This window comes from Leptidea sinapis, chromosome 24, assembly GCF_905404315.1.
Source record: "Leptidea sinapis chromosome 24, ilLepSina1.1, whole genome shotgun sequence".
NCBI lineage: Eukaryota > Metazoa > Arthropoda > Insecta > Lepidoptera > Pieridae > Leptidea > Leptidea sinapis.
Genome location: NC_066288.1, coordinates 8,712,001 through 8,730,645, shown reverse-complemented (window position 1 = coordinate 8,730,645; position 18,645 = coordinate 8,712,001). Strand labels below are relative to the sequence as shown.

The 18,645-nt window shown below is 33.9% G+C and overlaps 1 protein-coding gene across 1 annotated transcript; it reads left to right on the top strand.

Annotated features, from left to right (window-relative positions):
• The first annotated feature begins 4,904 nt into the window (after nucleotides 1-4,904).
• Nucleotides 4,905-5,669, top strand: LOC126971896 (craniofacial development protein 2-like). The gene has a single exon (XM_050818409.1). It carries the CDS (start codon nucleotides 4,905-4,907, stop codon nucleotides 5,667-5,669), a length of 765 nt encoding a protein of 254 aa, XP_050674366.1.
• The last annotated feature ends 12,976 nt before the right edge of the window (nucleotides 5,670-18,645 follow it).

Here is an 18,645-nt window from a genome sequence, read left to right as displayed (position 1 = left end):
AGAATAGACCATAATATTTTTATGGTAGGAACATTTAAATTGAAAAAAAAAATAGTACCATAATTAATCTGGAAGCAGTTTACAATTTTCTCAATAGTTGCGAGTTTTATTTAGTATATATAATTTTTAAATATGACTTTATTCCGAAATACGAATGACATTTTGGAATTTCAATATATCACTCTAGTAGTAGTCTAATAGGCTTCATTAACAGCTGTTTTCAATAACCTATCTATCCTTAGTGTAACTTACTATGTAGACAAATCTATCCTTTTACGCTTACTTACATTTTAATAACCTAAGTATTGGACTATAACTAGATTGGACATAACTGTGGATATATAAGATCTTGTTATTTAACGGTGACAGCAATGTATCCGTTCTTAGAGATACGTTATTGAAAACGACTTTAGATCAATTTAGGTAATTCCAATATGAAACCAAAGAGCAATGCTTTATGTTTATGTGCTGCATTGTATACTATATTCATCAGAAAATGATCTATGTTATTTGTAATTATTGACCCAATAATTTTCACTTAATCATTTCAAAGAAATCGTGAATAAAAATTGATAGTGTGATAATAAAATATGCAAGAAATATCAATCATACTGTTACTAGGGCTTCATAAGTTTTGAAATTGTCAGAATCTCCCGTCAAAAATTATTATATTAACAGTAAACTCGCAGGTAAAATTGGAAGCGCTTGCATGAAAATACTTCTTGCAAAATATGGATATTAATACCTCAATATTGATTTTGATTCTGATCAATTTGTGAGTTAAATTAATTATGACTTGACGTGATGAAATGAACGCGCGAAATTTTTCCATTAAATTTCAATTTTATACAACAAAAGAATGCATTATATTTTTTTAACATTTTTTAATAGTAAATCTAAATATTATATTGTTGAACTATCAAATATGTGGAAGTATACCGCATTCTGGCACCTTGATTTTCGTGGAAAAATTAAAAAGAATTAAATTTAAATAAAAAAACAAATTACCCAACACTTCAAATAAGTTTGCTTTTAATGAGAAATATAGCAAAAAAACCCTATGTTACTTTTTGAAATGAACATAAAACGGCTTCAGCATATTTTAACAAAATTATTTAAAATTTATAACATGACCTTTTGTAGTTGCTTATGCTAAAATAAAATGGAAATTAGTAGCTACTTAGAAATGTGATATGAATACAAAGTACGTCTCACATGTGAAAATGTTAATATAGGTACTACGAGAGTAGCAACGGTTTATACAAATTTTATCCGTGCCTCATTAGAGCTGTGCTTGTAATAATATTGATGCAGTTTTACACAAATTATCTTGCCCCCAAACTAGGCATAGCCTGTACGGGTACAAGACAAGGATATATTTAATACAATTTACTTACTTATTATTAATTATTTCCTGTTTCAATTCCAACGATCTTAAACGATCACATTAAAAAATTTAATAACGTTTCGGACAGATTATTGAAAATTAATTCTCATATGGCCTTAACTATTATTCGGTCTTGTTTATTTGTTCCAAAATTTACGTACCTCTTAAGGTCTAGCCCGTTATGGAAATTTCCAAATTTGCTTGATGTGTTTGATATTTCACTTAAAAATATTTTAGAAACCGTTTTGAATTGCGCGTTTACAGATCGTGCATGGTCTCAAGCCTCTTTACCGATACGGTTTGGTGGTTTGGGTACTCGCAAAGTTTCGGGCGTTGCCTTACCAGCATTTCTATCTTCAGTTCATAGTGCGCAGCCTTTGGTTACTAGAATTGTAAATCATGTACCAGGTAACTCAGAGATTGTGTATTTGAACGAAGCTAACAATGCTTGGCTAAATATTGCAAACATTCAAAATTTTCCAGACGATTTCAAGTATCAAAAAGCATGGGACGCACTTCTTTGTAAGTCAGCCTTTGATGATCTTTTGATCTCATCTACTGACATAACAGAGCGTGCTCGTCTTTTGGCCGTGACACAAAATGAGTCGGGCTTTTGGTTACAAGCCTTGCCTTCTGCGCCGATTGGAACGCTACTTGACAATATGACATTGTCAATATGCGTATCACTCCAGCTAGGTATAAAACTGAATGAACCACATCAATGTAGATGTGGCGTTCAGGTAGATGCTCTTGGATGCCACGGGTTATTCTGCCTAAAATCGGCAGGCCGTATCAGTCGTCACGCCAGCATTAATGAAGTCATCCGCAGGGCATTTGCCGCTCTTAATATACCAGCTGTTTTAGAGCCAAATGGTATTACCCGCCGCGATGGCAAGCGTCCTGATGGAATGACGCTGGTGGCTTGGGCACGGGGAAGGGCGCTGGTGTGGGACGCTACTTGCGTCGACACTCTGGCTCCTTCTCATGTCCAAGTTACGTCAGTTGGTGCTGGGGCTGCTGCTTCGACTGCCGAAGACAGCAAGCGTCGCAAATATGTTGGTCTCAGTGAGTCATACATCTTTGTGCCGTTTGGTGTCGAGACACTTGGCCCGTGGGGCCCAGAGGCGCGGAGAATGTTCAAAATACTATCTTCGCGCCTCAATAAGGCTACTGGAAACCCAAGCGCTGGCAGCTATTTCGGTCAACGGATCAGCCTTGCTATCCAACGCGGTAATGCTGCCAGTATTCTTGGTACGCTTCCACGTAATAATAGTTTTAATTTTATGTAGTCGTAGTATTGTAAATATAGTTATAAGATTTGTAAATATTAAAAAATAAATATATTTACTTACTTAACATACTTAAATCCATATAATCATCCATGACTCGGAAACAAACATCCATATTCATCATATAAATGATTGCACCTACCGGGATTCGAACCCGGGACCCTCTATCTTAGTAGTCAGGGTCACTAACGATTCGGCTAAATGGGTCGTCAAATGTGTAATGGTTTCCTTTTCGATTTCAAATTGTAAGGGACACTCATTATTGGAACTAGTACACACCATTATTATGCTTGCGATAGCAGAACCGAACATAAAAGTAAGAATAAATTTAATTCTATTATTGGTGTTGAAAAGTCCTTACATATATATATAGTTAGTATATATTATACTCTAGTAACTAAACAATGCTTTAATAAAAAAGTTTAAAGTAATTCTGATACGAATCTAAAAAGAGCATTTATATTATTATATTTATCAGAAAATATTCTTGTAGTTCCTGAACCATAAATTGTTACTTTATTATTTCAGAGAATTCCTGAATAAATAGTAAGGAAGAGCAAATGTTCAAGAAATATCAATCACACTGCTACTAGGGCTTCATAAAATTCAATTTCTCTGAATGAATTATTATTATCAACAGTCAACTCGACGGTAAATTTGCAAGCGCCTACATGAAAATACTTCTTGCAAATATGAATTTTAATATGTCTATGTTTGATTTGGAATCTGATCAATTTGTGAGTTAAAATATAATTTGGTGTATTGAAATGATAGAGCAAAATTTTGGCATAAATTGTAAATAATAAAAAAAATTAAAAAATCCAGAACATTTGTAACTTTTTTAATAGTAAATTTAAATATGTTTTAAAACTATCACTAACTACGTGGAAGTAGACCATTCTGGCACCTTGCTTTTCAATATATCTATAGATACACGTTGAAAAATTAAAAAGAGAATACGGGTTGCACTCCGGAGTGCCAGAAGAAGTGAAATATTGATCATTAACGTTATCCGTTTTGACTATTTGGGAATGGTTAGGGAATAATTTAGCAAGAAATGATTTATTTATCAGTATAAAGGTATCTTACACAAAAATGACAATTTATATTACATAAAAACTTTAACACTTCACAAATATACTATAAAACTATACAATTATTTTGCAATAAAAAGATTGTCTTTCATTCGTAATTAACTGTACAAAAATTTCACGGTTGAGATTCGATCCCTCGACCTCGCGTTGTTTCAGCTTTGCAATCAAAATAATTCAACCACTGGTCCAATGTATATAATTAGTTAGAAACATAAATTTTTCTAAAAACTATTGTCTTACGAATTTTCGATCAGGCCATGTAACCTGACACGAGTTTATCATTTTATACCCATCCCAATAAAAGTGCTCAACGCCGCTAAAGACGTTTTCAGTTCAAAAATTATTGATTTAGGTCAAAAATTATAAATTTACCCAACAATTCCAATAAGTTTGTCTTAAATGAGAAAAATAAATGGACATTAACCGGCTCTACCATATTTTAACAAAATTATTTAAAATTTATAACATGACTTACAAATAAAAAGATTACTTACATAGAAATGCGATATGAATATTAAATAACTTTGACATCGAAATGTTAATGTATCACTACGAGAGTAGCAACCGTTTATACAAATTTTATCCGTGACTCATATTTTGAGCTGTGCTTTTCGATTTCAAGTTGTAAGAGACTCATTATTAAGCTTCCGATAACAGCAATCCGAACATAAAAGTAGAGCATATTTTTATATGAAGAGTTCTTTTTATAGCGAGAGAAGATGAACTGATCTTTTTAATAAATATAACTCAGTTGACTTTTAATCGCTGCATAACAAATTTTCCGTAAATAATATCTATTATTTTCTTAGTTACGCTTTCCATTAAAGCATATCTTTTTAGTTCTTAATTTTAAATTTACTGTCTTATATTGTAGTCTACCACCATTGTAGTACACCCACATATTGGGTCGAAAAGGCTCTGTTGGAGTTGTATCGCCAGGCACGGCGATGCAAAAGAGTCGACGGCAAAGAATCTTTTTTTCTATGTCAGCGCTCACAGTCCTAAGCAGGATTAGTGCCTTGGCGCCAGGTGGCAACCGGCCGTAAAAATCTACAGCCGACAAACTACTCCTAATCATGAAAAGTACGGAAACAAGAGCGAATTTAAGGGCTAGGGTGCTCAAGCGACGACACTATGATCAAGAATGCAGCAAATGCTAGGGCGTTCCCCCGAAGCGACGCAAAGGTCATTGCCGCACACCAATTTAACCAGAAACTGCGCATTGCAAACTTGAACGTGGGCTCAATGACCGGACGCAGCTCAGAGCTAAGTGAAGTCCTTCTAAGAAGACGTGTAAACATCTGCTGTATACAAGAGACAAGATGGAAGGGGTCCAAGTCCCGTGATATCGGAAACGGTTTCAAGCTACTCTATAACGGCTCAATCACAAATAAAAACGGAGGGGGCATTGTGATCGATCAAGACCTACAGGAGCGCATAGTGGAAGTCCACCGCGTCAGCGACAGGCTCATGTCAATCAAATTTGTCCTCGATAATCAGCCATGCATGAATGTCGTATCAGCGTACGCACCACAAACTGGGTGCACAACATCTGAAAAAGAAATCTTTTGGAACGACCTGGACGACCTAATGCAGTCGATACCCACTACAGAAACAAAATACATCCTGGGAGACTTCAATGGGCATATAGGACAAACATCACCTTTCAACGCGAGAGTGCATGGAGGTTACGGATATAAGTGGTGGACAGATGATGTCAAGCAAAAGCTGGAACAAAAGAAAACCCTTTTCAAGTCCTGGCAAAATAGCAAAGAAGAAACAGATCTCGAGGCGTACAGAACTGCTAAGAAAGTAGCCAAGAGAGCTGTGGCGCAAGCAAAAGTCAAATCCGCAGAAGACTTCTATGCGAAGCTACATAATATAAAGGAAGACAGGTAAATCTTCAAGATAGCAAAACAACGCCATAATAACACGAGAGATACTAAAACAACTAAGTACATCAAGGATGAGCAGGGTGTTCTACTTACTAGCAACGCAGATATTTGCAAGAGATGGGAAGAATATTACTCTCACTTATTAAATGAAGCCTAACCGAGCGAAAAACTCATCAAAACACCACCAACTGAAGGCCCAATTTTGGTTGTCACTCCAGACGAAGTCAGAGCGTCCATCGGACTCATGGCAAATAACAAGGCCACTGGGCCCGATGATATACCAGCAGAGCTCTGGAAAAAATTGGGAAAGCACGGAAAGCCTTTCTCACGTACCTCTTCAACAGAATTATCACAGATGGGATACCAGCTACATGGTGTGACAGCTTTCTTGTGCCATTTTATAAAAATAAGGGTGACATAAGACTATGTGAAAACTATAGAGCCATCAAACTAATATCCCACACCCTTAAAATTTGGGAAAGAGTAATTAGCAGAAGGCTCCATTTAATCACCAGTGTGACTGAAAACCAATGTGGCTTTCGTCAATGGTAAGTCTACCATCGACGCTATCCACACAATACGAGTCCTTATGGAAAAGAAAAGGGAGAGTAAACAAGATCTATATATGGTCTTCATAGATTTAGAAAAGGCCTTCGACCGCGTCCCCAGAGATCTCATTTGGCAGTCCTTGCGAGCTCAGAACGTACCAGAATGGCTCGTACAACTGGTGATGGACATGTACAGAGAAGTGAAAACTAAGGTGCGCAGCCCCGCCGGTCTGAGTGACCAATTTGACGTGGAAGTCGGCGTGCATCAAGGTTCAGCTCACAGCCCATTACTCTTTAACTTAGTGATGAACCACATTACAGCAGACCTCCAGAAAAAGCAGCACCTCCAAAGAAAGAACATCTTGTACGCATATGACATAGCGCTCATTAGTGAAGACGCGGATGAGCTACAGACCACACTAGAACAATGGCGCAGTGCTTTGGAAAATGCTGAGAGTGAGCAGACAGAAGACTGTGTATATGCACTGTAGCTTCTCCAACTCAACACATGGCACCATACAACTCCAGAAAACCCCACTCAAAAGGGTAGAGTTCTTTAAATACCTTGGCGAGCGACGGCACCATAGAGCTCGACGTCTCCAACCGCATTAACACTGGCTGGATGAAATGGAGGGAGCTAACAGGTGTGCTGTGTGACTGTAAAATGCCCATACCAATAAAAGGCAAAGTCTACAAAACTGCCGTAAGACCAGCACTAATGTACGGCTCGGAATGCTGGCCACTCAAAAAGCAGCAAGAACACAGGATGCATGTCGCCGAGATGAAAATGCTCAGATGGTCTGGTGGCGTCACTCGCTTGGACAAACTGAGGAATGAGCACATTCGCGGCACCTTTAGAGTTAGGCCAATCCCAGAAAAGCTGTTGGAGACTAGATTGAGTTGGTATGGACATGTCATGAGGCGCCCAAAAGATCATATGACCAAGAGAGTGCTTGATATTAACACCGGACCAAGAGGACGCGGAAGACTCCGATTAACATGGAAATCAGTAATAGACAAAGATCTACAAAAAGCCCAAATAGATCCGCAGACGACCCAGTACAGAACGTCCTGGCGAAGACTGATTAGGAGAGCCGACCCCAACTAAAATGGGATAGTGCGAGGATAAAGAAGAAGAAGTCTTATATTGTAGTCTCAAAATACCATTATTTATTTTAAAAAATTATATTTTAGGAGTGTTTCGATATTTCTTATCCTGTTCATCCTCGCTACATTTCTTGGAGGTTAAATATGTCTGCTTTTTCTTGCTATTAGACAACTACTTCACGGTAAGAATAACTTAATTCTATTAATGGTGTTTAAAAGACCTTTTTTTATACACAAATAAAACTGAAAACAAAATTTTATGAACGATGCGGGACTCGAACCCTCTGGCGTTCCGTGCAAGTGCTCTTTCCAACTGAGCCAACCGTTCGAGTGACGTGATCGTTCATTAAATTTTGTTTTAATTATTGTAATTTATGCCAGAAGTGAGGGTTATCACTTTAAAACATAACAAATTATTTAGATTTGCAAGAGCGACATCTCAAGTCAATTTACTAAAATGCAAATGGGGTTGAGCAGGTTATCAACAAAGTAGATCCTGTGGATAAAGCCACAGCCTGAGAGGTGAACAAAGCCTACAAGATTTTATTAACGATACGTTTTTTTATTAACGGTTGGCTGAGTTGGAAAAAACGCTCGCAAGGAACGCGAGAGTTGTCGCAGGTTCGAATCCCGCATCGTTCATAAAATTTTGTCTTCAGTTTAATTTGTATAATTAATCCCAGAGAGAGCAATCACTATAAAACATAAATTGTTTAGACCTTATATATTCTAGGACATATTAAACGAAACATTATCTAGTGAGTCTGCCAATTTTTACATTTAACGTTTTTGTAATATTTATATTTCAAACCTCACCACATTGTAGTCATAAAGAGTATTTTAAAACATGTTTTAAATGAATATTTTTTACAAAATGATTCCATTACTGAGGGTTTTTTTATTGAAGAGAAAGAACAGATGAAGTCGATTATAAAACCATACACACTTCTAAACAAATCCAATTGTTTTCATTAAAAATCCTCGTTTATTCCAAAATATAACTGTTTGTGCATTTATTATAATAGAATATTTCAATAGCTTTCAGATAAATACTTACTATAAGCATTATTTTGCTACACGTAAAATAAAATGCATAGTTACACTTTTGCATGCAAAAATCCGCGATAGTACCTAGTGAAATTACTGGGCAACTGACACTTAACACCTTAACACCTGTCTCAAGGTGACGAGCGTAGTTGTAGTGCCACTCAGAATTTTTGGGTTTATCAAGAATCTTGAGCGGCACTGCATTGTAATGGCTAGGGCGTATCAATTACCATTCGCTGAACGTCCTACTCGTCTTGTCCCTTATTTTCATAAAAAAAAATCGGGCACCGAAATCGCCCAGTATTCAAGGGATATTCAAGATTTAGAGTGCACGGAACGCGTCGGGTTAAGTTTGTGGAGTGTGGTGCGACGATTTTACTGGGTGGCAGGGATCCTAATACCTATGGCTTTTCTTATGCCCTAGGATTACAGCTCTTTGGAACATACAACCAAGCGAAATCTCTACGCATCGCCAAGTGATTCATGACGATGTGGGCAGCACTAAGTTGTTTAAAAATAATCTTTTGCAAACTAAATCTAAATTAACATTACACAGTTCCGGTCCCTACCCAATGTCAGTTAAAATTTATAATAAGTACCAGAACACTTAAAAACTGAAACCAATATTTAAAAATCATAAGCTCTTTGAAAAATTTACTTTTGGAAAAAAAGTTACTATTCTATTACTTAGAAGAAAAAAAAAATTTGAATGTCTGCCGTTCATTGCTACGCCGAGATGCATGTGATAATTATTCAGTACTACAATTGTGTTAAGTAAGTCGCATGTAAAAATTAATTAAATTAATAAATATTACCGTTAATCTACTTTACTCTTAAATACCGTATACTCATCAATTTCTGTGAGCATGACTCTTTCATGCTCACAGAAATTGATAATAAATTTTTGTTACTTCGTGTTTAAGTCTTGATAAGGGGAGAAAAATTATAAATAAAATAAAATATCTTATTCAAAGGAATGTAAATACTTATATTTTTTATGAAAATACGGGCTGAGACGAGCTGGACGTTCAGATGATGGTAATTGATACGCCCTGCCCATGACAATGCATTGCCGCTCAGGATTCTTGAAAAACCCAAAAACTCTGATGCACTACAATTGCGCTCGTCACTTTGAGACATTAGATGTTAAGTCTCATTTGCCTAGTAATTTCACTAGCTACGGCGCCCTTCATACCGAAACACAGTAACTAATGCTTACACATTACTGCTTCACGGCAGAAATAGGCGACCCATAATCTAACCTGCATCCTGTGCAAAGGAGCCCACTGGTAAAATGTATATATCATGTTGTCTGAATTTATAAATATCTTTCACTGAATGCACTAGTCCCGCCGTATCTGTCGCTGTATTTATCGTTTATTTTTTTGTTATGATTGATTTTGATTTCATATTTTTTTTAAATATAAGATCTATGATTCTATTCCTTCATACTGTAGACTAATTGTAATAATGAAATAACGACAAGACTATACAAAAACACATTACCACAATGTTAAGGCATTACACCAAAATTAATGTTACAAACTGAAGCGGCTTAACGCTTGTTGGATGAAATATGTCACATAAATGATTATCAATCCTGGCCAATCACGGTGACTAAACATTTATGAATATTTGTTTAAGTTCTGATCCCAACTGAAAAGTCCAAGTACGTATAAACTCGAAGGTCTTGATTGTTAAAGTAATTCAAGTGTTTTAAAAAGCAAATTCCTTTCAATTACATCCTTCAGATCCTTATTAGCAAATTATTTGATATAATAATACAGATTATTTCATTCAATTGATATTATATAATGAAATTGATTTACTGTAATTACGTAACAGATAAAAATAATAGTATGTGCTTCAGATCATTTTAGATATGAATACATCTTCAAGGGAATAAGTTTAAAAGGGGTGTTTTTATAAATAATTTACCACCTAATAAAAATGCACAAACAAGCTAACATCAAAATACTTAACTTTTAAATCAATTTGTTAAGCTTCTATGAATGAATTTCTACTACGTCTAGTACGTACAATAAGCTACAACATAGTAGTAATACGTTAAAATTTGTAAATTAAGTTTTAATCATTCTGGTTTTGGCAATAAGCAATACATTCTCTGATACAATTACAACTATTGGTGTTTATACGATACTTGTCAATGATACACAAACAGTAAAACAGTGGAGCCATAAAGGCATTAAAGGCATTTATTTTCTCAAAATTGATTCCTTTGGAATTCTTTTTGATGTCATTTCTTATACTACTAGATACTACTACCGCTTCGGAAACAAATGGCGCTCTGAGAGAGAAGAAGCGGCGCAAGAAACTCTCCCAGCATTCTTTTTTTTGCGCTCTTTTCAATAAAAATATACAATATTGTACAGTCATTTCTATCGCTATAAAATAATCACAATCTATTCCCAGGCTGTCCGATCATTTAGATATTCAGCAGTGGAGTAATAGGATTTACGACAGAGCCATTTTTTTATAAAACATTTAAATTTATTTATAGGTAATGCCTGAACAGTGGCTGGGACTTTATTGTAGAAGTGTATACATAGTAATAGAACTCCCGTTGATTTTTCTTCAGGAACCTTATATAAAGTACATTCTCATATATTATTTAATCACAAAACTGAAAATAATATAATATAACCTTAAAGTTATTAAGATATTTCACGTATGGTTTTCCTTAATTAAGCTTAAGATCGTTTTAAGCACATTGCAAACATTCTATGCCATGAAGTTTCGGAAGTTGCTATGATAAATTAATTTTGGCGCAATCTCATAAAGTGCTATCATTGCTGATTGATTAAATACTGTGCAGGAACCATATTGCGTACATTACGTAAATTGACATTGTCTGTATTATGTACAATGGCTGACATTTTAATACAAAGGCTGGGTGGTGCAAATGCTTATAAACAATAACGTGGAACCATTTATACATAATTAATGTGGATTTCCAGTTGAATCTTCTGATTGCATTTAAAGTCACAGAAATAAATTGTCCACCAACTGATTCATCCACACGTTGACGGCTTTGATATCAACTCAATGTATTGACATGTGGATGTACAAGTAAAATTAAGAACTTTCTAGACGAAAACATCCTCTATAATTATTTAAACGTTTTCAAGAAATGTTATGATGTTTGTATTGTTTGTATCATGACAGGATATAAAGGTCCATTATTAACACAACTCATTATTCCTATAGTGGGATACGTGATTAAAGAAATTAATAAAACTAACATTCTGTGATACAAAACAATTCGTAGAAAAGGTTCAACAAAGTTTTACTATACCATGACTGTGTTTAAATCAATTAATTCTTCATGTCAATCAATAAATCATGGATTACATGCTAAATATAGAAATAGAAGCTGTTTTACATAAAAGCATCTTAGATGTCATCATGAAACGTATTTTTTTTAATGTAAATGACGTAAGCATATACAAGTATGTTAAATCTAAATTTATACACAAGACATAAGAACATCCATATTTTTTTCAGTCTCTAGATAAAACTCTTTTACGTTTGAATCCCAAAACAGTTAAACGTGATCCCACTAAACCCTTTATATCTATCTCAACTGTCACAAACTCAATGTCCAAAACAGGAAAACTCGATAAATAATGGGCTTTCGTACGGTCCACGTCACATCTCGGAATAGTTGATATTTCAAACGATATGAAAACTCTCTCGTATCATTTTTAAACATCAAACATTGTATTATAAGAATTTTGCAATTTTTTTGTTATATCGAAACACAACAATGAAAGGGAATGAAAAGAGATTTAGAATACTATAGTATGCCTACGTTGACCAATCAGCTGCACTAGAAATATCTTCATATAACTTATTAATGGCATTAATTGTATCACAGGGCTTACAGAAGATTTACACATGCATGTCACGCATACAGGTATATAGACATGGCTATCATGAATCTGCGTAACAATGTCAGTAGAATATAAGGTAAACAAAATTGGGCTAAAAATTGATCCTTGAGCACCCAAATTGGTAGGGACAACAACTCAAATAACTTGCAAAACATTAGACGGTTTCAGAGTGAAAATCATAGCAGCTTAATTATATGAAAGGATTTTCATATTTACACAATCAAATGCCATTGAAATATCTAACAGTATCAAAATAAATTTTTAAGCTATGAACACACTATAGAACTACGTGCCTATCTGAAACTTGGCTGTACGTCTGGCAATATTTTTTTATATTCAATCTGAGTTAAAAGCATACATTAAGCCTTCTCCAATATCATAGACAAATAATTCAATATAATAATGATATTTTAATTCTACTGGACTAATATCTTCAGGTATTACTAGTATTACCATTGCTACTAGAATCATCAAGAAATACTTTAGTTTCGAGGCTGTATTAATGTACGCGATACATTATGAGTATTATCATTAAAGCAATATTAACTAACAATAATATTCATTCATTTAAATAAGTTTAATAGAAATTTTATCTGTTTGGTGTTGCAAGCTGAGACTTGTCTTTAAAAAACGTTTATTCATACATATTCCTCCTATTAAATATATTAAAATTAATTAATCATACAAAAGACATCTTATAAAAATATTTACAATACTATGATTACATTAAATTAAAACTATCATTACGGGGATGCGTACTAAGAATATTGGCAGCATTTCCACGTCGGATTGCTAGGCTGATCCGTTGACCGAAATAGCTGCTAGCGCTTGGCTTGCCAGAAGCCCTATTAAGGCGAGAAGATAGTACTTTGTATTAAATAGTACATATTTCTATTTAATCGTGTGGAAAAGAAATTGTAAAATAGGGCTAGTTTCACAGGTTTTCTCTTACTTTTGTATTCATATCATAAGCCCGTTGAAACATTTCACGTTTGTGTCATAATATTATAAATGTAGCAAAGAACGTGTTTATTCTTATTCACTATCCAATGTAGCGGTAAATAAAGTTTTATTACTTGAAAGCCCGGAAACACGACTATCGCGGAAAATATGCGCAATGTTTATAAATTTCTAGCTGACAACAGCTATTGCAGTATGACTAGTAGCTTTACCTAGCTTCAATGCAATTTCATAAAAATATATCTTACTAGCTGCCCCGACAGACGTTGTTCTGTATGTTTTTCTTTATAAGAATTTGCCAAACCATAATATTTCAAAACATCAAGAATTATTTCGTAAAAAATGCTCCCTGTTGTTATAATAAAATTGTTTCACAGCGGAACTGTCAAACCGTGCGTCACTAAATTCTCTCATAGAATATATGTCTAAACAAAACAAATATTGAAAATAAAAATAATTATGGGTCCCAAATCGAAATAAAAACTATCCTGTCTCTCAAGTTGGACCAAACTGCACTCCATGAAGTAATCCCCATTAAAATCCGTTCACTAGTTTAGGAGTCCACCGCGGACAAACAACGTGTCACGTAATTTATATAATATGTTAAGATTTTGTTTGAAAGCTCGTATTATTCGGTTGGGTACTATTCTTGACTTTTAAACTGGTAGTTCTTATTTTTTAATTTACTTCGGTCAGCATTAAGATTACCTTAATCACTCATAATTTTATTGTTTTAACTATTTCATCAGCAAGTATTTTCTTTACCTACCGTTCTGTTTTTTTTTTCTAATGAGCTTTAATCTAGTTACACATAACCACACAAAGTCAACTCCTCGGGGAAAAGGAAAGGAGTCAACAATTAAATAATTAAGCTAAAAAAATTATTGTTGTTGGTACAAATGGTGAGCAACAAGACTCGTACAAGCAGAAATATTAACGTTGACTTGTTGATGTTACTCTCTTCTTTGGCATAATTCTAGATATTTTTAATCATAGCTAGCATAAAAACGATATTCTGAAATTAAAATCAACACAGTAAAAACTAGGTACAGTCGGATACACAATTAAATATATAGAACTAAATACATACATAAACATGAATATGACATTATCTGATTATCATATTTAAATATAATTAATGGTGACACTACAAAGCAGGAAAGCACATAGAACTATTTACTTTATGTAGTACCTGAAAAAGACCGCTGATAAGTGAAAAAATAGGCTTATTGTTACTTATAAAAGCTCTTATATGAAAAATGTAATGTTATCTTTATTTTTATTGTAAAAAAGAATTTTCATTAATATTTGAGTACTTAGGATTTTGTAAAATTGCATAAGTTATGAATTGAACATTATCTATAATATAATTCGGAAAACGTAAACAGTGACGTTGAACTGAAACTATACTTAGAATAAATATAACTTTACTTATTAGTTTTTGCAATCGCGAATTAATATACATTCGCGTTACAGTTATTGAATGAGACATGGCCCCTAAAAATGACTCGCCCATTGATTTGGTACAGTGAAAAAAAAAATCCGTACTGCATAGTGAACGTGACTGTACCATCATTGGAGCAAAGTTAGATAGCTGGCAGATATTTTCTCATTAAATTAAAAAACTTTTTTCATTTGTTTATTTTTCTGAATGCAACAGTGCTCAACGAATTATTTCGAGAAATATTGGTAAGTAATAACAAATCTAGTGTTGTAGCATGTTTGATGTTATAAGAATTATTTTGGTTGATACACATAATTAACAAACTTAAGTGTTTATTTTTGTTACATATTATTAATTATATAAACATTAAATGCGCAACTAATACCAATATCTCCAATCTTCAAAAACAATGTTATTTAGTTATTATGTATCACTGTGAAAAATGTTGCTTCTTCTTGCTATTAAGAACTTTACATTTATCAACTAAAACTATTTCAGTTTAGCCAGTACAGGTTGCCTGGAAGAAATCGGTTTTAAACGATAAGGCCGCCTTTTGTATTTTATGTTTTTTTGATTTATATTATTTTTTTATTTTATTTTGTGGTGTGCAATAATGATATATTATAAATGTAATTCATTCTTAAATTCAAGATACTTAATCATCACCAGATAAAAATATCAGAAAGGTTTACAAATTAATTATCTGCAAAATTCATTTTAATTTCATAAATATTAATTAGTTATAGTTAAAAAAATAGCATTAGATTAAATTTACAAAATCGTCATTTAAAGCCTATGTATAAATCTTGTTAAAATAAATTGGAAACGTGTGATCAGTGAGGCGAGACGCAATGTGAAAGCATCAATCACGTTTGGAGTCCAAGCTCGATAAACTTTATAAATCTACAAGACTTTTTTATAAAGAAAGGACAACCAGCCAATATATGTCTACTTATACATTTACATAAATTAAAATTTATATCCATCAACCCATTAGCGCAGGTTTACATTAATGGGATAAAATATCATTCTAATTTTTAAAATAACGCACTAAATAGTTGTTATAAGTTTTTTTTTTTTTATTTATTTATTTATCATATTACATATACCGATATAAAACTAGGTCAAATTAGCATCTAAAAAAAAAACCACAAAGGTTAACAACTAATGCTAATAACACTTAATAATACGTCACAACTCAACAACAACTTATGCTATAAATTAAATGAACACAGTGAAAATATTTTAAAAGACTTAAAAGAAACTTAGGGACATCTATGGCATATCGGATGAATTACTGACATGGTTAACATCTTATTTGGCTTCTCGACCACTTATGGTTAAGGTTAGTGTTAGTAATACATATTTACTTCGAAATTGTAATTGTGTTTGTTTCATATTATGATTATCTTAAAATCAATGTTTTGCATGTTTTTGAGTAAAAGTGTTTGTTAAGTTATATGTCCTAGGAAGTGGTGTTCGCCTGATTACATAAATCCCTGCCTACTCTGTAATATTGTTGCGACGTAGCTTTTGGTTCTTAAATACCCAAAATTCTAGGCACTGCGTTTTTAACCTTAATGCGGTGGTCACCTTAAAATGTATATTATGTATTTCGCTTGAGATTAGTTCAGGTCGTCTCTAGCTTTACCTTCTAGGATATTGATCACTTATCGCTAGGTGTGAAACAGAAATTTTGCATTTTTCTTAAACTCGATAAGAATTAACAAGATTATTGCGGTAAATGTTTACTGAAATAAAACCTTATTTTGTTGAGAAAAGGCAATGAAAACATGATTGTATATAAGCTCGTTTAACTTTAATTAATTTCATAACAATAAGCTGCTTCCATTGCACGGTGTTATAATAAATAATAGAATAAACACAGCTTCCTTTGAACTGAACGCGGCAACGAGTTCTGTCTCCTAGAATAAGATAAAAAAATTGTAGTGCAATAAATTTTGTTATTAAAGAAAATGTTGTTTGTAACGAAGAAATGTAAAATTATAAAATTTATATATTGTATCTTTATACCAGTGGGAGGCTCCTTTGCACCGGATGCCGGCTAGATAATGGGTACCGCAACGGCGCCTACTTCTGCCGTGAAGCAGTAATTTGTAAATATTACTGTGTTTCGGTCTGAAGGGCGCCGTAGCTAGTGAAATTATTGGGCAAATGAGAATTGACATCCTATGTATCAAGGTGACGAGCGCAATTGTAGTGCCGCTCAGAATTTTTGAGTATTTCAATTCAAATTCAAATATTTTTTTCAAAATAGGATTTAAAATCACTTATTGAACGTCAAAAACTACCACCCATTCAAAAGAGACTGAAACCTGAGAAGTATGGGCGCAAGAAACTCAGCGGGCTTTTTTTTAATCTAAAATATGGATTACAATGTGATATCGTACAATAAGCATTTATAATTAAAGAGCCTGAGGGTGTTTGCTTTATTCCCAGTCCGTGGTGTCATTAAGAAAATCGTTTATGCTATAGCAACCTTTCCCACACAAACGTTTTTTAACAATTCTTTTAAATTTCGTAACACATTTGTTTCCTACATTTTCTGGGAACATATTGTAGAAGCATATACATCGCCCAACAAAAGACTTACTAACTCGACCCAACCGAGTAGTAGGCATAACAAGTTTATGTTTGTTCCTCGTGTTAACATTATGAATGACACAGTTTCTAGAAAATTCCTCAATGTGCTTATGAACATACAGAACATTATCAAAAATGTATTGAGAAGCAACAGTCAAATTGTTTATTTCTTAAAATTTTTCTCTTAATGATTCTTTAGGACCTTGGTTATAAATCGCGCGAATAGCCCTCTTCTGCAGCACAAAGATGGTATTAATATCAGCCGCACTGCCCTATAAGAATATACCATAGGACAAATTAATAGTATGAAAATAACTAAAGTATACTAGTCGCGCCGTATCTATGTCAGTTAACCGTCTAATTTTCTTAACCGCATATGCTGCAGAACTAAGCCTATTCGCTAATCCTTCACTATGGGGGCCCCAAGGGGTAATGCCGCCAAGGATTACAGCAGATTCCACAGGTTTTACCACCTCTCTATTTAATAAAATATTCGCATATACATTTTCGACATTTGGCGCGGTAAATTTAATATATTTGGTTTTATGACTATTTAATAATAAGTTATTGGCGCTAAACCAGTACGCGATGTCAGATAGAGCATTGTTTACTTCGTTATATAAAACTCGGCTTCGTTTCACTTTGAATATAAGTTAAGTGTCATCCGCAAACAATACCACCTTGTGTTTTTTTCTACAAGGTTAGGTAGATCATTTATATAAATTAGGAAGAGGAAGGGTCCAAGAATAGACCCTTGTGGTACCCCCATACCGAGAGGAGTCCCAGGAGATCTCCTGCAAATCACCTCGACCCTCTTGCATTGTAATGGGCAGGGCGTATCAATTACCATTAGCTGAACGTCCTGCTCGTCTCGTCCCTTATTTTCATAAAAACCTCTACAGTGTACAAGAATGTAAGTGTATTAATATTTTATTACATTCTGTGATATAAGGGCCGACCAATCTAAACATCGTCACACAACTCTTGTCATTATTTGTATGTACATTGAGTATCTAATTTGAGATTATATGGATGTTTATCAGATAGTATATAAACATTGTTTTAGTATGACCTCACATGGATTCAGATGATTTAGATTCTGTGTGTCCACTGAAACACAATTAGCTGAAATAGGTCACAAGTTTACTATTTTGCGTTTGGTGTTTCATCACAGCTTTCTACTAAATGCATATTATTATTAGTACTAGCAGAACAATTCTAGTAAAATAAAATAAATAATATAGTATTTTCTTTGATTAACGCAAGTGTTACACATTTGAATAAAACACTTTTACAGGATTGAAACGTGTGTAATTGTGTTTTTGCTATTGCTATTTGTGGTCTTTGCTATCAGTA

What these genes read in the sequence shown, in the direction of transcription:
- LOC126971896 (XM_050818409.1), top strand. Translation starts at nt 4,905, where the DNA reads ATGATCAAGAATGCAGCAAATGCTAGGGCGTTCCCCCGAAGCGACGCA.